Source organism: Mesoplodon mirus (assembly GCF_964341445.2).
Source record: "Mesoplodon mirus genome assembly, chromosome: 4".
NCBI classification, from domain to species: Eukaryota; Metazoa; Chordata; class Mammalia; order Artiodactyla; family Ziphiidae; genus Mesoplodon; species Mesoplodon mirus.
Genome location: NC_138979.1, coordinates 14005131 through 14030183, shown reverse-complemented (window position 1 = coordinate 14030183; position 25053 = coordinate 14005131). Strand labels below are relative to the sequence as shown.

The 25053-nt window shown below is 39.1% G+C and overlaps 1 protein-coding gene across 13 annotated transcripts in view; it reads left to right on the top strand.

Moving 5' to 3' along the window:
• The window catches only part of MLLT10 (MLLT10 histone lysine methyltransferase DOT1L cofactor), a 248902-nt gene that overhangs the window by 75520 nt on the left and 148329 nt on the right, over window positions 1–25053 (top strand). For all 13 annotated transcript variants that reach the window (XR_014293707.1, XM_082617236.1, XM_082617235.1 and 10 more), the window contains one exon: window positions 17247–17356. Coding sequence is in view for 12 of the 13 variants with exons in the window: in XM_082617235.1 (XP_082473361.1) it covers window positions 17247–17356 (110 nt within the window). In the remaining variant the exon portion in view is untranslated. The remainder of the gene's footprint in view (window positions 1–17246; window positions 17357–25053) is intronic.

Here is a 25053-nt window from a genome sequence, read left to right as displayed (position 1 = left end):
AATAATTAGCATTCACTTCTCAATTGCCTTCAACACCTCCAACCTAGGCAGCTATTAGCTCAGTCTCTGTCCGTTTGCCTATTCTGGACATACCGTATAACTGGAATCTACAGTATGTGGTCCTTTGTGACTGGTTTCCTATTTTTGAGCTTTATTCATGTTGTAGTATGTATCAGTACTTCATTTGTTTTAATTGCCAAGTGATATTCTAGTGTATGGATATGCCAAATTTTGTTTATCCATTCAACAGTTGAGGGATATTTGGGGTTGTTTCTTGTTTCCACTTTTTGTTTTTTGGTGTATGTGTAAATATGTTTTAATTTCCCTTCAGGTTATTCTTAGGAGTGGAATTCCTGGGTCATATGTTAAAACTCATACCCTTTTGAAAAATTGCCGGTCTATTTCCCAAAGTTGGTGTACCATTTTACATTCCTGCTACTGGTGCGTTAGATATCCTATTTCTCCAGATCCTTGTCAACGCTTTTTAATGTTTGTCTTTTTTATTTTAGCCATCCTTATAGATGTGAAGTGGTATTTCATTTTTTGATTTGTATTTATTGAATGATGATGTTGAACATTTTTTCGTGTGCTTATTGACCACTTATTTATGTGTGTTCTGGCAATCTGTGCCTTTTAATTGGGGTGTTTAGTGCATTTACTTTTAGTGTGATTAATGACGTGGTTAGATTTAAATCTATCATCTTGATACTTGTTTTCATTTGCTCCATCTGTCTTTTGCTCTCTTGTATTCTTTTTTGGCTTTTGATTTTTATGATTCTATTTTATCTTCGTTGTTGTGTTACTAGCCATATATTTTGTTTTGTTGTGTTACTCATTGCCTTAGGGTTTAAAGTATAATAAATCTTTTCCTCAGTACATTCTACCATCAAGTGATATTATTATTCTACATCACCTATAGTATAAGACCCTCAAAATAATACAGTTCCATTTCTCTTTTTTTGGCCTTTATGCAATTGTTGTCATGTATTTATCTTTGTTATAAACCCCACAATGAATTATTATTTTTGTTTAAATAATTATTTGTTAGACTCTTCCATGACTTTACTTAACTTTTTAAATATATGGAGTAAAGTTATAGTAACTGTTTTGTTGCTTTTTCTGTTAATTTTATCATTTATATCAGTTCTTGATTGATTATTCTCATTGTGGGTTGTGTTTTCCTGCTTCTTTGCATGCATGGCAATCTTTGATTGGATTCCAGACATTGTGGGTTATACTATTTTCGGTGCTGGCTTGGTGTGTGTATGTAATTTTAAAAACAGATAACATTAACATAACAAAATCAACTATTTTAAAGTGAACAATTCATTGGCATTTAGAACATTCATAATGTCGTACAACCACCACCTTTACGTAATTGTAAAACATTTTTATCACCTCAAAAGGGAACCCTCTACCCTTTAAACATTTGCTTTCTCTTACCCTCAATTCTTGTCTAACTCACTGGTCGTTTAAGACTGTGTTATTTAATTTCTAAATATTTCTAATTTTTTCATTTCCTCCTTTTAATGATTTGTAGCTTCATTCCATTGGAGTTGGAGAAGATACATTGTATGCTTTAATTCTTTTTAAATTTATTGAGATTTATGTTCTAACATAGAGTGTGTCTTGGAGAATGTTTCATGTGCAATTGAGAAGAATGTGTATTCTGCTGTTGTTGGGTTGATTATTCTTTTAGGTTTAGCTGGTTTATAGTGTTGTTCACGTCTTCTGTTTCCTTGTTTATCTTCAGTCTAGATGTTATATCCATTATTGAAGGTGGGGTGTTGAAGTCTCTAAATATTAGAACTGTCTATCATTTCTGTCCATTTTTGCCTCATGTAATTTGGGGCTCTGTTGTTTGGTGTGTGTGTTTTTATAATTTTAACATTATAATTTTAACACTGATGAACTGACTTTTAAATTAACATATAATGTCCTTCTTAGTCTCCCTCCCTCCTTTCTTTCCCTCTCTCTCTCTCTCTCTCTCTCTCTCAACAGCTTTTAACTTAAGGTCTTTTTGTGTTGTATTACTGTAGCCATCAAGGTCTGGTTTGGTATTTGCATGGAATATCTTTTTCCATCCCTTTACTTTTAATGTTTGTGCTTCTGTATCCAAAGTAAGTTTCTTGTAGACAGTATTCAGGCAAAGCTTGGAGATACTTTGATTTTGCAGTAAAGTGAATCACATGAAATTTTTGGCTTCCTTCTGCATATAAAAGTTACATTTATACTATACTTCATTAAGCGTACAATAGCATTATGGCTTAAAGAAATGTATGTGTCTTAATTAAAAAATACTTTATTGCCAGAAAATGATAGCCATCATCTGAGCCTTTTTTAAAAATCTTTTAAACACAGGCTTTATTGAAACATAATACTAATACAGAAAACTACACAAACTATAAATGTATAAGTCAATAAATGTTCACAGAGTGAGCACATTTATATAGTCAGCACTAGATCAAGAAACAGACCATTACCCCAGAAGCCCTCATGCCCCCCGTCTAATCAAGGGTAACCAATATCCTGACTTCTTACAGCACCATAGATGAGTTCTGTGTATCTTTGAAATTTAATAATTGGACTCATTTAGTAAATACTTTTTGTGTGTCTGGCTTCTTTTGCTCAGCATTATATTTGTGAGATGAATTCAGTGAAAGCATGTAATTTAAGTCTTTTTTTAATTTATTTTTTTATACAGCAGTATAGTCATCAATTTTATTAGTCTTATTAGTCATCAATTTTATACACATCACTGTATACATGTCAGTCCCAATCGCCCAATTCATCACACACACCCCCCGCTGCTTTCCCCCCTTGGTGACCATACGTTTGTTCTCTACTTCTGTGTCTCAATTTCTGTCCTGCAATCCAGTTCATCTGTACCATATTTCTAGGTTCCATATATATGTGTTAATATATGATATTTGTTTTTCTCTTTCTGACTTACTTCACTCTGTATGACAGTCTCTAGATCCATCCACGTCTCTACAAATGACCCAATTTCGTTCCTTTTTATGGCTGAGTAATATTCCATTGTATATATGTACCACATCTTCTTTATCCATTCATCTGTCGATGGGCATTTAGGTGGCTTCCATGGCCTGGCTGTTGTAAATAGTGCTGCAGTGAACATTGGGGTGCATGTGTCTTTTTTGTGTGTGTGTGGTACGCGGGCCTCTCACTGTTGTGGCCTCTCCCGTTGCGGAGCACAGGCTCCGGACGCACAGGCTCAGTGGCCATGGCTCACAGGCCCAGCCACTCCACGGCATGTGGGATCCTCCCGGACCGGGGCACGAACCCGCATCCCCTGCATTGGCAGGCGAACTCTCAACCACTGCGCCACCAGGGAAGCCCCACATGTGTCTTTTTGAATTATGGCTTTCTCTGGGTATATGCCCAGTAGTGGGATTGCTAGGTCATATGGTAATTCTATTTTTAGTTTTTTAAGGAACCTCCATACTGTTCTCCATAGTGGTTGTGTCAATGTACATTCCCACCAACAGTGCAAGAGAGTTCCCTTTTCTCCACACCTTCTCCAGCATTTGTTACTTGTAAATTTTCTGATGATGCCTATTCTAATTGGTGTGAGGTGATACCTCATTGTAGTTTTGATTTGCATTTCTCTAATAATTAGTGATATTGAGCAGCTTTTCATGTGCTTCTTGGCCATCTGTATATCTTGTTTGGAGAAGTGTCTATTTAGGTCTTCTGCCCATTTTTGGATTGGGTTGTTTGTTTCTTTAATATTGAGCTGCATGAGCTGTTTATATATTTTGGAGATTACTCCTTCGTCTGTTGATTCATTTGCAGGTATTTTCTCCCATTCTGAGGGTTGTCTTTTCGCCTTGTTTATGGCTTCCTTTGCTGTGCAAAAGCTTTTAAATTTCATTAGGTCCCATTTTTTTATTTTTGTTTTTATTTCCATTACTCTAGGAGGTGGGTCAAAAAAGATCTTGCTGTGATTTATGTCAAAGAGTGTTCTTCCTATGTTTTCCTCTAAGAGTTTTATAGTGTCTGGTCTTACATTTAGGTCTCTAATCCATTTTGAGTTTATTTTTGTGTATGGTGTTAGGGAGTGTTCTAATTTCATTCTTTTAAATGTAGCTGTCTAGTTTTCCCAGCACCACTTACTGAAGAGAAGGTCTTTTCTCCATTGTATATCTTTGCCTCCTTTGTCATAGATTAGTTGACCATAGGTGTGTGGGTTTATCTCTGGGCTTTCTATCTTGTTCCATTGTTCTGTGTTTTTGTTTTTGTGTCAGTACCATATTGTCTTGATAACTGTAGCTTTGTAGTGTAGTCTGAAGTCAGGGAGTCTGATTCCTCCAGCTCCATTTTTTTCCCTCAAGACTGCTTTGGCTATTTGGGGTCTTTTGTGTCTCCATACAAATTTTGAGATTTTTGTTCTTGTTCCGTAAAAAATGCCATTGGTAATTGGATAGGGATTGCATTGAATCCATAGGTTCCTTTGGGTAGTGTAGTCATTTTCACAATATTGATTCTTCCTATCCAAGAACATGGTATATCTCTCCATCTGTTGGTATCATCTTTAATTTCTTTCATCAGTGTCTTATAGTTTTCTGCATACAGGTCTTTTGTCTCCCTAGGTAGGTTTATTCCTAGGTATTTTATTCTTTTGTTGGAATGGTAAATGGGAGTGTTTCCTTAATTTCTCTTTCAGATTTTTCATCATTAGTGTATAGGAATGCAGGAGATTTCTGTACATTAATTTTGTATCCTGCAACTTACCAAATTCATTGATTAGCTCTAGTAGTTTTCTGGTGGCATCTTTTGGATTCTCTATGTAGAGTATCATGTCATCTGCAAACAGTGACAGTTTTACTTCTTCTTTTCCAATTTGTATTCCTTTTATTTCTTTTTCTTCTCTGATTGCCATGGCTAGGACTTCCAAAACTATGTTGAATAATAGTGGTGACAGTGGGCATCCTTGTGTCATTCCTGATCTTAGAGCAAATGCTTTCAGTTTTTCACCATTGAGAATGATGTTTGCTGTGGGTTTGTCGTATATGGCCTTTAGTATGTTGAGGTAGGTTCCCTCTATGCCCACTTTCTGGAGAGTTTTTATCATAAATGGGTGTTGAATTTTGTCAAAAGCTTTTTCTGCATCTATTGAGAAGATCATATGGTTTTTTTTCTTCAATTAGCTAATATGGTGTATCACATTGATTGATTTGCATATATTGAAGAATCCTTGTATCCCTGGGATAAATCCCACTTGATCATGGTGTATGATCCTTTTAATGTGTTGTTAGATTCTGTTTGCTAGTATTTCGTTGAGGATTTTTGCATCTATATTCATCAGTGATATTGGTCTGTAATTTTCTTTTTTTTGTAGTATCTTTGTCTGGTTTTGGTATCAGGGTGATGGTGGCCTCATAGAATGAGTTTGGGAGTGTTCCTTCCTCTGCAGGTTTTTGGAAGAGTTTGAGAAGGAGGCGTGTTAGCTCTTCTCTAAATGTTTGATAGAATTCACCTGTGAAGCCATCGGGTCCTGGACTTTTGTTTGTTGGAAGATTTTTAATCACAGTTTCAGTTTCATTACTTGTGATTGGTCTGTTCATATTTTCTATTTCTTCCCGTTTCAGTCTTGGGAGGTTACACCTTTCTAAGAATTTGTCCGTTTCTTCCAGGTTGTCCATTTTATTGGCATAGAGTTGCTTGTAGTAGTCTCTTAGGATGCTTTGTATTTCTGCGGTGTGTGTTGTAACTTCTCCTTTTTCATTTCTAATTTTATTGATTTGAGTCCTCTCCCTCTTTTTCTTGATGAGTCTGGCTAATGGTTTATCAATTTTGTTTATTTTCTCAAAGAACCAGCTTTTAGTTTTATTGATCTTGCTATTGTTTTCTTTGTTTTTGTTTCATTTATTTTTGCTCAGATCTTTATGATTTCTTTCTTTCTACTAACTTTGGGTTTTGTCTGTTCTTCTTTCTCTAGGTGTAAGGTTAGGTTGTTTATTTGAGATTTTTCTTGTTTGTTGAGGTAGGATTTTATTGCTATAAAATTCCCTCTTAGAACTTCTTTTGCTGCATCCCATATGTTTTGGATCGTCGTGTTTTCATTGTCATTTGTCTCTAGGTATTTTTTGATTTCCTCTTTTATTTCTTCAGTGATCGATTGGTTATTTAGTAACGTATTGTTTAGCTTCCATGTGGTTGTGTTTTTACGTTTTTTCCCCTGTAATTGATTTCTAATCTGATAGCGTTGTGGTCAGAAAAGATGCTTGATATGATTTCAGTTTTGTTAAATTTACTGAGGCTTGATTGGTGACCCAAGATGTGATCTATCCTGGAGAATGTTCCGTGCACACTTGAGAAGAAAGTGTAATCTGCTGTTTCTGGATGGAATGTCCTTTAAATATCAATTAAATCTATCTGGTCTATTGTGTCATTTAAAGCTTGTGTTTCCTTATTGATTTTCTGTTTGGATCTGTCCATTGGTGTAAGTGAGGTGTTAAAGTCTCCCACTGTTATAGTGTTACTGTCGATTTCCTCTTTTATAGCTGTTAGCAGTTGCCTTATGTATTGCGGTGGTCCTATGTTGGGTGCATATAGATTTATAATTGTTATATCTTCTTCTTGGATTGATCATTATGTAGTGTCCTTCCTTGTCTCTTGTAACATTCTTTATTTTAAAGTCTATTTTATCTGATATGAGTATTGCTACTCCAGCTTTCTTTTGATTTCCATTTGCATGGAATATCTTTTTCCATCCCCACATTTTCAATCTGTATGTGTCTCTAGGTCTGAAGTGGGTCTCTTGTAGACAGCATATAGATGGGTCTTGTTTTTGTATCCATTCAGCAAGCCTGTGTCTTTTGGTTGGAGCATTTAATCCATTCACGTTTAAGGTAATTATTGATATGTATGTTCCTATGACCATTTTCTTAATTGTCTTGGGTCTGTTTTTGTAGGTCCTTTTCTTTTCTTGTGTTTCCCACTTAGAGAAGTTTCTTTAGCGTTTGTTGTAGAGCTGATTTGGTGGTGTTGAATTCTCTTAGCTTTTGCTTGTCTGTAAAGCTTTTGATTTCTCCATCGAATCTGAATGAGATCCTTGCTGGGTAGAGTAATCTTGGTTGTAGGTTCTTCCCTTTCATCACTTTAAGTATATCATGCCACTGCCTTCTGGCTTGTAGAGTTTCTGCTGAGAAATCAGATCCCGCAAGTCGTGCTGGTGGGGCGGGGGAAAAAAAAAGGATAACAATAAAAAAGTAAAAAATAAAATTAGACTACGGAACTATCACCTATGTTAAAAAAATACAAAAATAAAGATATAGGTGAAAGAACAACCGAAAGGTAAAAGAGAAACACAATAGTAAAAATGAGGAGGAGGAAAAAAAAAAGTAAGAAAAGATGGAAAAGGCTTTGGCTGTGGAGGGCAGGGCCTAAGCAGGGGTGAGGTTTGGGCGATGGGCGGGGCCTATGCTTAGTACCCACAGGCGTGGAAAGGGCCCGGGGTGTGTGTGTGTCGGGGTGGGGGTGGTGGCGGCTTAGGCTCAACAGAGCAGAAGGGGCTCAGGCATGCCTCATGCCTCTGGTCTCAGAGGGTGCGGGACCACACCTGGGAGCCCACAAGGCTTTCTGGGTTCGAGTGGATGGGGCAGATGCCCTCCTCTCCTGCTCCTACAGTCATGGAGGGCCCCTCGCGCCTGCCTCTCCACATCTTCCCAGCCTCCCTCCTATGCCCCCAGGACCAGCCCAGCCCTGTGGGGACCTTTGAGGGCATAGGACCCGGCCTAGCCTGAGATAGGCAAACATCCCTGGCTAATTGGGCAGGGGAAATGCTGGGCCCGCTGCCCACTGATCCGAGCCCCTGAGGGTCCCTCCAGGCATGGATACCTCTCCCCCTCTCAGGGGTGCCAGTCCTGTCTGGCCTCCACGTCTCCTCCTCCCTCAGTACCCCCACATCCTACCGGTTTTCTTGGGGGTTCTTCCCATCTCCTTGGGCATCAGGGTCCCCCACTGGTGTCTGGCAGGTGCCCCAGTTTTGGGGAGATGCGCGCTCTGCGTCTTTCCACACCGTCATCTTGACTCCTCCCTCTAACCTTACAAAATGTATTTGTTAATTTTTAAAACTTTAAAGTTGAAATTATTCTTTGATCCATAGGCGACAGAATGGAAAATATGTTAGCAGGCCTGAAAGCGACATAAAACTCATTGTACATCTCCATTAGTGTTCTTGGGTGATGAGGTACATTGTCATTGAGCAGTATCATATTGGAAGGAATCTTTTTTCTGAGCAGTAGATCTCAACTGTGGGCTTAAAATATTCAGTAAACCACATTGTAAACAGATGTACTGTCGTCCAGGATTTGTTGTTCCATTTTTAGAGCATAGACAGAGTAGATTTAGCATCATTCTTAAGGATTCTAGGAGTTTTGAACTACTAAATGAGCATTGGCTTCAACTTCAAGTCACCAGCTGCATTAGCCCCTAGTAAGATAGTCGGGGGTGTTGTCAGGGCCTTTGAAACGTTGAAGCCAGGCATTGGCTTCTCTAGCTGGGAAACTCCTAGATGTCATCTTCCAATTGAAGGCTGTTTCATCTACATTGAAAATCTGTTGTTTAGTGTAGCAACCTTCATTAATTATCTTCGCTAGCTCTTCTGGATAACTTGCTGTAGCTTCTGTATCAGCACTTGCTGCTTCACGTTGCGCTTTGATGTTACGGAGGCAGCTTCATTCCTTAAACCTCATGAAACAACCTGTGCTAGCTTCCTCCATTTCTTCTGCAGCTTCCTCATCTCTCTCAGTCTTCGTAGAATTGAAGAGAGTTAAGGCCTTGCTCTGCATTTGGCTTTGTTGTGGCTGGCTTGATCTTCTATCCAGACTCCTGAAACTTTCTCCATATCAACAATAAGGGTGTTTTGCTTTCTTATCATTTGTGTGTTCACAGTAGTGTCACTTTTAATTTTCTTTAGGAACTTTTCCTTTGCATTCACAACATAGCTGGCTCTTTGGTGCAAGAGGCCTAGCTTTCATCCTCCCTTGGCTTTTTTTTTTTTTGCGGTACGCGGGCCTCTCACTGTTGTGGCCTCTCCCATTGCGGAGCACAGGCTCCGGACGCACAGGCTCAGCAGCCATGGCTCACGGGCCCAGCCGCTCCGCGGCATGTGGGATCTTCCCGGACCGGGGCATGAACCCGTGTCCCCTGCATTGGCAGGCGGACTCTCAAGCACTGCGCTACCAGGGGAGCCCTCCCTTGGCTTTTGACATGCCTTCCTCACTGAGCTTAATCATTTTTAGCTTTTGATTTAAAGTGAGAGATGTGCAATTCTTCCTTTCGCTTAAACACTACTTGAATTGAACACAATTTCAGTATTGTTGTGTCTCGGAATAGGGAGGTCTGAGGAGAGGGAGAGAGAGGGGAACAACTGGTCAATGGAACAGTCAGAACATACAACATTTGTTGAATTAAATTTGCTGTCGTGCATGGGTGTGGCACCCCAAAACAATTAAATAGTAATGTCAAACATCACTGATCATGGATACTATGACAAATATTATAATAATGAAAAAGCTGAGATACTGCGAGAATTAAAAAAATATGACAAAGAGACATGAAGCAAGCAAGTGTTGGAAAAATGGTGCCAGTAGAGTTGCTTGATGCAGAATTGCCACAAACCTTCTATTTATAAAAAATGCAACAAGTGTGAAGAGCAGTAAAATGAGGTATGCCTGTATAGTTGGAGCGTATTCTTTTTTTTTTTTTTTTTTTTTTGCGGTACGTGGGCCTCTCACTGCTGTGGCCTTTCCTGTTGCAGAGCACAGGCTCCGGACACGCAGGCTCAGCGGCCATGGCTCACGGCCCTAGCCACCCCGTGGCATGTGGGATCTTCCCGGACCGGGGCACGAACCCGTGTCCCCTGCATCAGCAGGCGGACTCTCAATCACTGCGCCACCAGGGATGCCTGTGGAGCGTATTCTTAATTCACTTAGCCAATCTCTCTCTTTTGTTTTTGACTGGATAGTTTAACCCGTTTCCATTTAAAGTAGTTACTGATAATTTGTGCCATTTTACTATTTTTCCTGTACATTTTATGCCCCCCTTTGTTTTTCTATTTCTCCAATACTGCCTTTTTTCTTAAATTGAGTTTTTTGGCTTTGTGCCCTTTTGATTGCCTTCCTTTTTTTTTTTTTCCTTTCCTTTTTTTTTTCATTGCTTTTCTTTCTTTTTTTTTTTTTTCTTTCTCCCCCCGTGGCATGTGGGATCTTAGTTCCCTGACCAGGGATTGAACCCGTGCCCCTGAAGTGGAAGTGTGGAGTTTTAACCACTGGACCACCAGGGAAGTCCTGCCTTCCTTTACTTTTCTTTTCTTTTCTTTTCTTTTTTTTTTTTTTTAAAGATTTATTATTTATTTATTTTAGGCTGTGTTGGGTCTTAGTTGTAGCACGTGGGATCTTTGTTGAGGCACATGGGATCTTTCGTTGCGGCGTGAGGGCTCTTCGTTGTGGTGCGCGGGCTTCTCTCTAGTTGTGGCATGCGGGTTTTCTCTTCTCTAGTTGGGGCTCGCAGGCTCCAGGGCGTGTGGGCTCTGTCGTTGTGTTGTGCAGGTTCCAGAGCACGTGGGCTCTGTAGTTTGTGGCACGTGGGCTGTAAGTTGAGACGTGCAAGGTCAGTAGCTGTGGCGCGTGGGCTTAGTTGCCCCACAGTATGTGGGATCTTAGTTCCCTGACCAGGGATTGAACCCATGTCCCCTGCATTGCAAGGTGGATTCTTTACCACTGGACCACCAGGGAAGTCCCCTGCCTTCCTTTTCTTTTGTGTATATTTTTAAGGCACAGTTGACCTTTGAACAACATGGGAGATAGGGGCACTGACCCACTGTGTAGTCAAAAATCCAAGTATAATGTATAGTTGGCCCTCCATATATATTTGATTCCTCCATATCCAAGGTTCCATATCCACGGATTCAACAAACTCTGGATTGTGTAGTACTGTAGTATTTACTATGGACAAATTGTGTGTAAGTGGCCCTGCACAGTTCAAACCTGTGTTTTTCAAGGGCCAACTTCATTTCCTTGCTGGTTTCCATGAGGATTACAATTAACATCCTAAATTTGTGATAACTTTGAATTTTTTAAAAAAATTTATTTTTGGCTGCGTTGGGTCTTCGTTGCTGTGCGTTGGGCTTTCTCTAGTTGTGGCGAGTGGGGGCTACTCTTTTTTTCTTTTCTTTTCTTTTTGCGGTACGCGGGCCTCTCACCGCTGTGGCCTTTTCCGTTGCGGAGCACAGGCTCCGGACGCGCAGGCTCAGCGGCCATGGCTCACGGGCCCAGCCGCTCCGCGGCATGTGGGATCCTCCTGGACCGGGTCACGAACCCATGTCCCCTGCATCGGCAGGCGGACTCTCAACCACTGCGCCACCAGGGAAGCCCGGGGGCTACTCTTCGTTGCAGTGCACGGGCTTCTCATTGTGGTGGCTTCTCTTGTTGCGGAGCACGGGCTCTAGGCTTGTGGACTTCAGTAGTTGTGATGCGTAGGCTCTAGGGCACGCAGGCTTCAATAGTTGTGGTGTGTGGGCTCACTAGTTGTGGGTTGTGGGCTCTAGAGCACGGTCTCAGTAGTTGTGGCGCACGGGCTTAGTTGCTCCGTGACACGCGGAATCTTCCCGGATCAGGGATTGAACCCGTGTCCTCTGCATTGGCAGCTGGATTCTTAACCACTGTGCCACCAGGGAAGTCCCACTTTGTTTGAATTGATACCACCTTAGCTTCAGTAGCATACAAAAAATTCTGCTCACATTCCCCCACCTTTCTATTGTTTTCTCAAAATGTGTGTTGTTATACATATCATGTGCCCATTAACATAGACATATAGTTATTTTTTTCATGCATTTGTCTTTTAAACCATGTAGGAAATATAAAGAGGAGTTATAAATCAAAACTATCATAATGCTGGCTTTAATTTTTACCTATATTTAACTTTTACTGGCGTTAAAAATTTTTTTTTTGTTTTGGTACAGCTTTTAGTTACTGTCTAGTGTTCTTTCGTTTAGCCAGAAGGACCCCCTTTCCAATTTCTTGTAGGGCAGGTCTCTTAGCAACAGATTCTCTCACCTTCTGTTTCGTTGGGAATGTCTGTCTTTTTCCACATTTGAAGGATAGCTTTTCTTGATTTAGAATTCTTGGGTGACAGGTTTTTTTCTTTCAGAAATTTAAAAATGTCATTGTACACACCCTAATGGCCCCTGTTGAATTCGATGAGAAATTTGTTGTTTAATCTTACTGAGGATTCTTTGTATGTGACAAGTTGCTTTTCTGTTAATCTTTTAAAGATTCTCTTTTTCTTGGCTTTTAGCAGTGATTATTATTTTATCTCAGTGCAAATGTCTTTGTGTTTCTTCTTGGTTCCTTGAGCCTCTTGAATGTGTAGATTCACGTAATTGTCTAATTGGGAAGTGTTTGGCCAATATTTCTTCAGATATTTTCTACATTCCTCTTTTTCCTTTTCTTCTGGAATTCCCGTTGTTTGTATGTTAGTAGGCAGGATTGTGTCCTACAGGTTCCGTGGGATCTCCTCTGTTCCCCTTTTTAAATGCTCCTAAAACTGGGTAATTTCAATTGGTCTACCTTTAAGTACACTGAGTTTTTTTCTTTACCGACTCAGATCTGTTGTTGAGACCCTCTAGTGTAGTTTTCATTCTGGTTATTATAATTTTCAATGTCAGTGTTTCTGTTTGGTTCCTTTTTGAAATGACTGTTGATTCTCTGTTGAGACATCATTGTACTGGTTTCCTTTAGTTCCTTGACCTTGCTCTCCTTTATCTTTGAGCGGATCTAAGACAGTTGATTTAAAGTCCACTAAATGTCTGTGCTTCTACAGAGACAGATTCTCTTCAGTTCTCCTGTGAATGGGCTGTACTTTCTTTTTCTTTGCATGCTTTGTAACTCTCTTGAAAACTGGATGTACTGAATATTATGATATGGTAACTCTGGAAAGTGGGTTCTTTACTTACTGTTTAATTTTGTTGCTTGGTGTATGCTGCAGTTATTTGCCTTTTTAGTGGTCTTCTATGCAATTTTTTTAAAAGTGTACATTCTTTGTCACTTCGATCTCTAAAGTCTGTTTCTGTAGTTTGTGTTCAACTAGTCTTTTGACAGAGATTTGCTTGAATACCAAGTGCCGAAATAGCGAGAGAGAGGGAGAATCAAAAAGAAAAAAAAAAAAGGAAAAAAGCAACACTTCTTCCAGTCTTTGCAGATTGGCTCTGTGCTAGGACCCTTCCTTCACTGGCTAGCCAGTCTTCTTACCACTCTCCCTTACTTAGCCTTCACTTCCTGCTTGCCCTGTACCAGGAGATAGACCAGAGATGAAAGTTTTGTGTCTCATCAGGTCTTTTAGGAATATGCATCCTGCCCTGGGCATGTGGTGCTGTCTAAATTCCCTAGAATCAACAGACACCTTTCAGTGCCCCAATTTCCAAGAGAAACTTTGTCCCCAGCTTTTCCTCTTAGGCTCTTGGCACTAGGTTATTTGCTTGAGCCATGATCTTTTGCCCCAGGGACCTGTGGGTATTTTGTCTGCCTTACAGTGGTTTGAGGAATACCCGCCACCTTTTTGCCCTGAGTGAGTTCTGAGCTTGTCAAAAGAATAAGCATGTTGTGTCAGTTCTTCAGTAGCCAACAGACACTTTAAAATAGAGAAACACAATTCTTTGCAAATAAAGTCTGCTCTCCTCCTTCTGAAACCAGAAGCTGGGGTTCTTCACTGGGAATACAAGATGCTATCTTCAAGACCTCTGCTGAATCCGTGGGTCAAGGGAAAGTAAAAATTCCGAAAGCTTTCCTGCCTTTTTTTGGGGGGGGGGGCTGTGCTGTGTGGATTGCGGGATGCTAGTTCCCTGACCAAGGATTGAACTTGGTCCCACGGCAGTGAGAGCACTTGAGTCCTAACCACTGGACCGCAAGGGAACTCCCCACTTTCCTGCCCCCCCCCCCTTTTTTTTTTTTTTTTTGCGGTACGCGGGCCTCTCACTCACTGTTGTGGCCTCTCCCGTTGTGGAGCACAGACTCCGGACGCACAGGCTCAGCGGCCATGGCTCACGGGCCCAGCCGCTCCGCGGCATGTGGGATCTTCCCGAACCGGGGCACGAACTCGTGTCCCCTGCATTGGCAGGTGGACCCTCAACCACTGCGCCACCAGGGAAGCCCAGTCATATGTATTTTAAGTGAAAGGAGGTATTATGATTGTTTTATCAGCCAATAATCTATCAGAAGTACCTGCATGTTTATCATGCTTCATTTCCCCCTTCATCTTGGAGCTTACTTCTTGGGTCATTGTTTTCTGCCTAAGGAAAATTGTTTGGTATTCCCTTTAATGGAAATTCGTTTAGAGATATTTTTTGGCTTTGTTATTTATCCAGTTCTTTTAGTGATAACTTGCCTTTGGGTTATATTAAGATTTTTATTTCTCTTTTTGGTTTTCTGTAGTTTTATTAATGTGCCTATGTGTGGATTTATATTTATTTAGCCTGGGATTTATTGTGGTTCTTCAGTCTATGACTTGCCATCTTTCTTCTGTTTTAGAAAGTTTTTAGTTATTATCATTTTTAAAAAGATTTATTATTTATTTATCTATCTATATCTATTTATGTATTTATTTATGGCTGCGTTGGGTCTTAGTTGCAGCACGTGGTATCTTCATTGAGGCATGCAGAATCTTTGTTGAGGCATGCAGGATCTTTCGTGGCATTGCTTGGGCTCTTTGTTGTGGTGCGCGGGCTTCTCTCTAGTTGTGGCACACAGGCTTCAGGGCATGTGAGCTCTGTAGTTGTGATGCACGGGCTCCAGAGCATGTGGGCTCTGTAGTTTGCGGCACACGGGCTTTCTAGTTGAGGCGTGTGAACTCAGTAGTGTGGCGCATGTGCTTAGTTGCCCCGCGGCATGTGGGATCTTAGTTCCCTGACCAGGAATCGAACCCGTGTCCCCTGAACTGTAAGGCGGATTCTTTACCACTGGACCACCAGGGACGTCCCAGTTATTATCATTTTAAATATTGCTTTTGTACCAGTTTTTTTCCTCTCATATTTCTCTGGGACTCTAATTACATGTGTGTTAGGCCTGCCCATCATGTTGTTTTTGTTTCCTGTCTTTTTGTATTTTTCATACTTCTGTGCTAATGTTCTGAATATTTTCTTCTGACCTATTTTGTTGTTGTTCTTACTCTGTTTTCGGCTATGTCTAAGCCATTGTTAATCCCATTTATTGATTTTATAATTTTTGTTTTTACTTCTATAATTTTTGATTTAGAGTTTTCAGTTCTTTGAAGAAATTTTAAATTTTACGTTGTGTGTACTTGAACATAATAAGCATACTTTTTATAAACGTCTGTATCTGAAACTCCAAAATACAAATACGTTTTGATTTTCATGTTTCTGCTGGTTTTTATTCATGTTGTCTTGACTCTCATGTGTTTAGTATTTTTCATTGTGCCGAAAATGGTAATGAACTAGTATTAGAAATTATTTGTAGCCAAAATGACATTGTTTTCCTCTAAAGAGGATGTATATTAGCTTCTGTCTGGTGTCTGGGGGCACTTGTAATTTAGGGTTATGTGAGTCAAATTTCAGAGTTTGAGATGATCAAAGCCCAGCTGCAGTCTCTGGGCGGGCCTATGTACTTTTAGTTTATTGTCATTCCTGGCTTGCAGCCCCTCAGTGTTTCAGCTGAAAGAGGGAAGGGATTTACTAGTGTTCTTCTTTTCCCTTAGTTGTCTATGGACGTAGATCCCTGTACTTTCAGTCTTCTGAGTTTGTCAGAAGTACCTTCCACCCTCTCAGCTGCTTTCTTTGAAATAGGCAAATGTCCCCTGGGCGGCAAAGTGGTCAAAAGTTGTACTTAACTCCCTTGACTTCCATCCTTTCCAAGTTTTGGCCCCAGTAATTCCTTACTATGACATCAGCTCTTTGAAACCGTTAGTCACATTTTGAAAATTAAAAGAAACAGCATTTATTATTAATATTTAAATTGATAAATTGTTAATATATTTTAAGTGAAATATTAAAATAGTAGAACAATGTTGTACAGTTGTATAACAGTTAAAAATTTAATACTGACATTTAAGATTTAAAGTATTAAAATTTTTTTATAGGTTTTCAGCTATAAAACTTCATACTTTTAAAATTAATTAATTAATTAATTAATTATTTTTTGGCTGCGTTGGGTCTTTGTTGCTGTGAGCAGGCTTTCTCTAGTTGTGGCCAGCAGGGGCTACTTTTTGTTGTGGTGTGTCAGTTTCTCATTGCGGTGGCTTCTCTTGTTGCAGAGCATGGGCTCTATGCACTGGGCTTCAGTAGTTGTGGCACACGGGCTCAGTAGTTGTGGCTTGTGGGCTCTAGAGCACAGGCTCAGTAGTTGTGGCACATGGGCTTAGTTGCTCCGCGGCATATGGGATCCGCCCGGACCAGGGCTTGAACCCATGTCCCCTGCATTGGCAGGTGGATTCTTAACCACTGCACCACCAGGGAAGTCCCAAAACTTCATACTTTTATAGTGGTTCCCAGAGGAATTATTGATCTGAATTATTCAGTTTACTCTTATGAAAAGTGTCAGTGCCAGCCTCTGAATTAAAAATTTCCCTTGGGGGGCTTCCCTGGTGGCGCAGTGGTTGAGGATCTGCCTGCCAATGCAGGGGACACGGGTTCGAGCCCTGGTCTGGGAAGATCCCACATGCTGTGGAGCAACTAGGCCCGTGAGCTACAACTACTGAGCCTGCGCATCTGGAGCTTGTGCTCCGCAACAAGAGAGGCCACGACAGTGAGTGCCTGGGCACCGTGATGAAGAGTGGCCCCCGCTCGCTGCAACTAGAGAAAGCCCTCACACAGAAACGAAGGCCCAACACAGCCAAAAAAAAATTCCCGTGGGGAGTTCCCTGGTGGCCCAGTGGTTAGGATTCTGGGCTTTCACTGCTGTGGCCCGGGTTCAGTCCCTGGTCAGGGAACTGAGATCCATCCAGCAAGCCTTGTGGCACAGCCAAAAAAAAAAAAAAAAGTTTCCCTTTATTTGTGTTACTGTGTGTATTAACTGGAGAAACGACTAAGAGTCTTATCAGTAGTGGTTTGACGATAAGTCAGTAGTGATAATTTGTTAATGTTTTTGTTGTGCATTTCCTAAAATGGACATTTAAGGGATCTGTTCATAAAGTTAATAATTTAATTTATCTTTGAAAAAGCTTTATTGAAAAATGGAAAAATGACATTATTTTTGTTTATTTATTTTTAGGTTGGGCTCATGTGGTTTGTGCCCTGTATATTCCAGAGGTACAGTTTGCCAATGTTTCTACAATGGAACCAATTGTTTTACAGTCTGTGCCACATGATCGTTATAATAAGGTATAGTAGATATTATTTTATTGATGTTTGAATATGAGTTTTTTGTTTTAAAACTGGGAAGTGTAAAGGAATTTTTAAATTTTATTTTATTACAGCCCTTCATTAAAAATTTTAAATGCCTCCATTGATTTGGAAAAAGTGTAATTACTGTGGTAAACTACAAGTATTAAAATATGTCACTGAGGTCACAGGAGTACAAAACAAACACACACAAACAAAACTATATTACCTTTTATATTAACCTAAGTATTTAAGCTTCTAACATTTTAATCCATATAGATTTGTTCTTTTTTTTTTTTTTTTAAATTTATTTATTTATTATTTTGGCTGCACCAGGTCTTAGTTGTGGCACTTGGGAATCTTCGTTGCAGCATGCAGGATCTTTAGTTGCAGCATGCGGAATCTTCTAGTTGTGGCATGTGGACTTCTTAGTTGCGGCATGCAGACTTCTTTGTTGTGGCATGTGAACTCTTAGTTGCAGCATGCATGTATCCCTAGTTCCCCGACCAGGGATCGAACCCGAGCCCCCTGCATTGGGAGCACAGAGTCTTACCCATTGGACCACCAGGGAAGTCCTTAGATTTGTTCTTTAAGAATTACTTTTATGTTCTTTCAGACATTGAGGATCTATTAAATTTGAATTAATCATTATTTGGTATAATATTCATTATGATGCTACACATCCTGTCTTAAAAATAATCCTATCACAGAATATTATTTGCTCATCTCTCCTCTCCACATTATTTTGTTCCCCCGAGATAGGATTTTTATTGTTGCCTTTTTAAAAACCTTAGTTAATGTTCACTTTTTTCCTGTCTTTCTCTTAATTTAGTACATTTATATTATTGTTTCATTCTCTTTTGCATATTATTGGATGATTTTTTTTTTTATTAGCTACTGTGTCTTTAAATATAATAGTGTTAACCATTTTTAACTGAAGGTACCTGTTGATTTATTCCATTGGTGAAGAAAGTGTCACTGCAGCCAGTTCTAAGGTTTCAAAATACTAAACATTTTGTAACGTAGATCGTTAGTATTTATTTTAAAAAAATGGAAAATATGGAGAAAAAAATAGGAAAATGCGAGACAGAAATCATCTAAAATCTTTTTTGTGTGCATTTTTACATATACTATATAACTGTAAAAAGTTTGGATCATAGTGCTTATACTGTTCTGTTTTTGAAACTTAATAACCCTGAACATCATTTTGTGTTAATAAATTATATTTTGCCATTATTTCTAGTGGATATTTAGCATCTAATACAAAGTATTATTAGTTTCTATAAAATATAATTTATTAGGAACGTCTTAGGAATGCCTTCTTGTTGAAGAGCCTCACTTGGTGTTTGGCATGTACATACCAGCCGAATCTCTGTGTAAAAGAGTATGAACATTTTGGAAGCTTCAGTAAATATATTGTTTGAAGTTGTTCTAGAATGCAGTTTCTCATTTAATAATCACACTAGTTATTTGTGAGATTGCACATAATCTTATATCCTGTTAAATGCACTGTATATTACCATTAAAACAGTCTTTGCTATTCTTTTTAGTGAAAAATAGTACAGTGTTTGAATGATTTTCTTTGAATATTGGTAAGGTTAAATATTTTAAAGTTTTTAAAAAAGGTTATTCATGTTCGTTAATTGATCTTGAATAGCTCTTCATTCAATTTAATATTGTAATGTTTTAATTTTTTCTTATAAAATGTTTTTTATATTGGAGATGTTATTCTTTATTCTTATATACTTGCTGTGAATGCTTTTGCCCATAACTTAACATTTTCTTTTTAATTTTCATTATGTCTTGATGGTTTTTATTGTTGTCGGTATTCTAGCAGGTTAATTTATTCTAGTTTGAAGTTTAAAATTTTTATGTAATTTACACAACTACTCTTTATTGTTTCTGCCTTTGTTGCCATGCAAAGAAAATATTTCTCTACACTAATGTCTAACTATTTTTTTAGTACTTTCAAAATTCATTTCTAAAAATACTTGTTTTTTTCCTTTCAGTTTTGAAATAATTTCAAACTTAAATTAAGGTTGCATTAATAGTACAAAGACTTCTTCCTCTCCTAAACCATCTGAGAGTAATTTATCATATAACACCGACACCTCTGAATGCTTTAGTTTGTATTTCCTATAAAGAAAGACTTTCTTCTACATGACCAGAATACAGCCAAAATCAGGAAATTAACATTTATGCATTATTACTGTCTAATCCAGAGACCCCATCATTATTTGCCTAATTTTCATTCATGTTTTCTTTTTTCCCTTTCATAGCAAAAAGATCACAGATTGCTTTTTGTCTCTTAAGTCTCCTGAATAGTAACTCAGTCTTTCTCTGACTCTCATAACTTTGATACTTCTGAAGAGTATAGGCCAGTTATTTGTAGAATGGATTTTTATAATGTTTCCACATGATTAAATTCAGATTATGTGTTTTTGGCAGGAATATCACAGAAATGATGCTATGTTCTTCTCATTGCATCCTGTCAGGTGGTACATGATTTCAGCTTTTCCCATTACTGGTGATTTTACCTTGACCACTTGGTTAAGGCAGTGTCTACAAGATTTCTCCACTGGGAGGTTAATCTTTATTCCCTTTATAATCAGTAAGCATTTTGTGGGGAAGTACTTTTTTTTTTTTTTTTTTTTTGAGGTACACGGGCCTCTCACTGTTGCGGCCTCTCCCGTTGCGGAGCACAGACTCCGGACGCGCAGGCTCAGCGGCCATGGCTCACGGGCCCAGCCGCTCCGTGGCATGTGGGATCTTCCCGGACCAGGGATGAACCCGTGTCCCCTGCATCGGCAGGCGGACTCTCAACCACTGCACCACCAGGGAAGCCCCGGGAAGTACTTTCTATGTAAATATCTTGTTCCTTGTGCCTTTTACTCACTAATTTTATAATTCATTGTTGTTTCTTTGCTTAATTAATCTATTAGATTGATGGCAAGTGGTGGTTTTCTAATTCTATCTTTTGCATTCATCAGGTGGCATACCATTTTAAGGAAAAGCTTTCTCCACTCCCCAATTATTTATATTAGTATGGACTAATATTGACTTACATGTTAATATTTTATTTTAATGGGTCATTCCCCATTACTGTCACTTATTGTGATGTTCATATTGTCTCACGTTTGGCCAGTGGGACCTCTTCATGTGGGTTCCTGTGTCTTTTGACATGGTTCTATCATTGTTTGAGTACTTCTTTACTTCTGACATGACAGTATGTTCTAGGCACATCTTGAACCATTCCTTGTCTTAGCCCTAGAATAACATTTCTCCAGGGAGCCTTGATTTGTTTTAGGTGAGAATGGTATTTAGAAACCAAAGTGGACACTAGGTGTGCTCATTGTTATTAGGATGTTGCTACTTCCAGGCCCTCTCAGTGTGTATAAATGCAGAGATGCACACACATTCACATCTATGTCTTCTTTATATTTTGAAGTTGGTGAGGTCACACAGATACTTCTGATTTAGTATATGGATTTATGTATTAAATACAAACATATCTGTATGTATTTCTGTATCTGTCTGTCTTTGTATCTATTTATTTATCGAACCATAAACTCCTAGGAATTTCTTAGTAATTTCCCTAAACCTAATCCAACAGCACAGGGTTCATTCTAATGTTTTTTTCTTTTTGTGTTATGACTCTCATGCCAGACAATGAGAAACCTGACTCCCATTATCCTCAATGTATTTATTTGATCATTCTCTTATTAACAAATCTGTTGCTGCCATCCCATAATGCAGAAGCCAGCCTAACCATGTTCAGGCTCAGACCTCACTCACGTGGTTTAGTCAACCCTTTTGACACTATTATTGAATAGTCTATGTTTTGCACAGTGATTTGAAATACTGTTTGAATCATTATTAAATTCTTGGGTATTCTTGACATTTTTTCTGTTCCATTGATGTGTCTTTTTATTCTGATTCTAGTACCACACTGTTTTAAATTATTATGGCTTTAAATACATCTTGGTACATGGTAGAACAAATACTGTCATGTATTTTTTTAGATGAACATTAGGAGTAACAATACAATTTTAATTTTACTGGTGCTACAGTGAAATATGATTTTGGGGAAGAATTGATCTTTTTGGAATATTGAATCTCCCCTTCCAGAAGCATGGTGTATCTCTCTGTCAAATTTTTTTCCTTATATGTTTCTTGGATTCTTATGGTTGTTGGTCTGTATAATTAACCTTAAAAAGAATAATATTCTGTTCATGAATATTCAGTATGGTTAATAGGGGACATGTAATTCTGAAATGATAGGAACATTGGGAAAATGGATTGTTGCATTTTGGAAGGCATCAATTTTTTTTTTCTCTTTGGGGGGGTGTGGGGACGTTCCCTGACCAGGGATTGAACGTGGACCATGACAGTGAAAGCGCCAAGTCCTAACCACTGGACTGCCGGGGAGCTCCCCTGGAATACATCAGTCCTTAATGAGTGGTAGTAAAGGATAATGTGGAGATTATTAATAAATGTATTGGGCACTTAAAATGGACCTGCTTTGCATTGTGCTAGACGCTAAGAGTTCAGAGTTGCATAAAATACAGGGTTTATCTCCATGTGATACTTAGACAGTCAAGTAAATATATAACTACAATATATGAAAATAATAAGAGATTATAAATAATAAAAAATCTGAACGGACTATTATGGAACATAGTGAAAGGAGGGATTATTTTTGTCTAAGGAATTGAATAAGGCACACAAAGATATTATATAAGGGCTGTGCATGATAATAAGAAATTTGACCTGTGGAAGAAAGAGTCAAATAATAATTCTAGACAGAGAAGGTAGCATAACTTAGGGTAATAGGTGCAAAGGGGAGGTGTTAGGCAGTTCAGAGAAAAATAATCCTGTGTGGCTGGAACACTGTAGGATTTAGAAGAAAAGAAAATTTCTAGACTATTTGTATAGTATATCCATTTGCAGAGAATTCACTGTGTTGACTTATTTTGTTAAATTTTCCACATCATTACATATATAGTGGCCAGTTTCTGTACCATTTGTCATCAGATTCTTATTTTTATTTTTTGACCTCTCATATTTTCTTGTATCATTTTCTTATTTCACTAACATATACATTTTGTTAATAAATGTGAGTGGCATATGTTACCTTTAAGTATGTTTCAATAATTTTTAAGATTGGGGCAACATAGATATTTGGGAACTTTTTTGGGTGGTCTTGTGTTCTGTAGAGTCAAGGAAGCATTTAATTTAGAAGGCTGCAACTTCCATAGAGGGTAGTTGGCAGATGATGGGTATATCCTGGATTTATCCTTTTGAATGGCTTTTATTTACTGAATGGCCATGAAGGAACGAGTGTTTATAAGTATAGGAAGGATCATAACAGACCAACCAAACAAACCAAAAATACTATAAAACATGGTGTCATTGAATTATAAGAGGATAACAGTAGAGGAAAACTTAGAAATTGCTAGCCCAACTTCCCTTTATGTTTTTTCTAAAGGAATAGATGTGGAAAGCTATTAAGAATTTTTTTTTCTTGACGTATAGTTGATTTACAAAGTTGTGTTGGTTTCAGGTGTATAGTAAAGTGCTTCAGTTATATCTGTGTCTGTATACACATACATACATATATATGCTTTTTCAGATTCTTTTCCATTATAGGTTATTACAAGATAATGAATATAGTTCCCTGTGCTATACAGTAGGTCCTTGTTGTTTACCTGTTTTATATATAGTAGTGTGTATATGTTAATCCCCGATTCCAAATTTATCCCCCATGTGGGGGGTGTGTGTACACCCCCCCCCACATGTTCTTTATCCATTTATATGTCGATGGACATTTAGGTTGCTTCCGTGTCTTGGCTATTGTAAATAGTGCTGCTTGGCTATTGTAAATATGAACAGTGGGGTGCATGTGTCTTTTTTTTTTTTTTTTGCGGTATGCGGGCCTCTCACTGCTGTGGCCTCTCCCATTGCGGAGCACAGGCTCTGGACATGCAGGCTCAGCGGCCATGGCTCACGGGCCCAGTCGCTCCGCGGCATGTGGGATCTTCTTGGACCGGGGCACGAACCCGTGTCCCCTGCATCCGCAGGCGGACTCTCAACCACTGCGCCACCAGGGAAGCCCGCATGTGTCTTTTTGAGTTATAGTTTTCTCTGGATATATGCCCAGGAGTGGGATTGCTGGATCATGTTAACTCTATTTTTAGTTTTTTAAGGAACCTCCATAGTGTTCTCCGTAGTGGCTGCACCAGTTTACATTTGCACCAAAAGTAAATACCTCATCTCTCGTATCTAGGCTGCTCTGTAACTTGTTTTGGCTAATAAAGTGCGGTGGAAGTAACATTGTGTGACCTCTCTCTGTGGCTTGATGATCTGTTTCCTGAGCCCATTGGGGTGGCCCTGCCCCTTCCTCCTCCTCTAATGATACCTCATGTTTAGGTTGAGGGCTGGAGTATTGGGTGATTTGGTGCCACAGAGGTTGGTTTCTTTCTGTGCTCTTCCTTTTACCACACTTTTGTTGAACCTGTTAGTGCTAGACTGCTGTCGTTTATTATTTGATGTTTGGGGCTTTTGATTTCTTGGTTGATTTGGTCCAGCCTCAGTCCTTGGTGGGCTCTGTATATCTGGGCCTCAGGGTTTCACCAATTCATTGCCTCCTCCCTTTGGCAGACTTTGCTCTACATCTGTGGAAGGACTTGGGAGGGAGACAGCTTCCTGTCTCTCCCCACGTGCTAGAAGATCTCCGATAACAGATCCTAGGGTCAGGAATTTTTCCTGCCGCTTCTTTAGGGGTAAAAGATTTTCTCCTTTGTCCTCGTAGCCATCATGGGTCTTTACTCATGCCCTGGGTGTGACAGGATTTGCAGCCAATCCCCCAGACGCTCAGGGCTTTTGAGAGTAGTGTCTGGGCAAGAGGTGGGATTTCATATCTTTGCCTCAGTGGCACCTGATCCTCTCCTTCATGCCTGCACCACCAAGGGAGATTTTTTCTGGTTGTTTTGTCTCCTTGCTTCCAGTCTTCCCCAAGAGCTCCTTGTGAGTCTTCATGGAGCAGAGTCTGTGAGTGAGTGTGAACTCCTGTCTGTGGTTCCAATGGTTCTGTACTACTGCAGTAGCCCACAATCAGCCTTTAGCAATTTGTTAAAATTTTTGCTGGTTTCTTATCTGTCTGTCTTCCTCCACATTTTCTTCCCTTGCTCTGTTGTTAGTGGATAGTCTGAGTGTCTTGTGGATTTTAGGCAGCTGAAGGAGAGAGTGTGTCTGCCCTTGGATTTCAAACTATTTGGTTGCCTTTGCAAGAGCAAATCTTTCATAGTTTCAAGAAAAGTTGTGGGTTTTATAGTTTAAATGGCTTTTTCTTGATAGGTTTAGAGTGATGTTCTTTCAGCTCTCTACTTTGTAGGTAGAGTTGGAATTTGGCCCCTGAATCCTTTCGAAACAAACACTGTTTCTTTTATTCAAAATATTAGGTCAAACTATGACTTTTTTCCCCCTTAAGATGAAAGCTTTTAGGCTATAAGTTTGCCTCTGAGTATACCTTTATTCACATACTTGACATTTTATTTAGATGCGATATTGTTGTTTGGGATCATTTTCTCAGTAATGCTTAAATTAGTTTATATTTTTTCTTCTCAATCCAATAGCTGTTTAATTGTGAAATTTAAAATTTGCAAATCACTTTTTTCCTCCTTTGATTCATGTGTCTT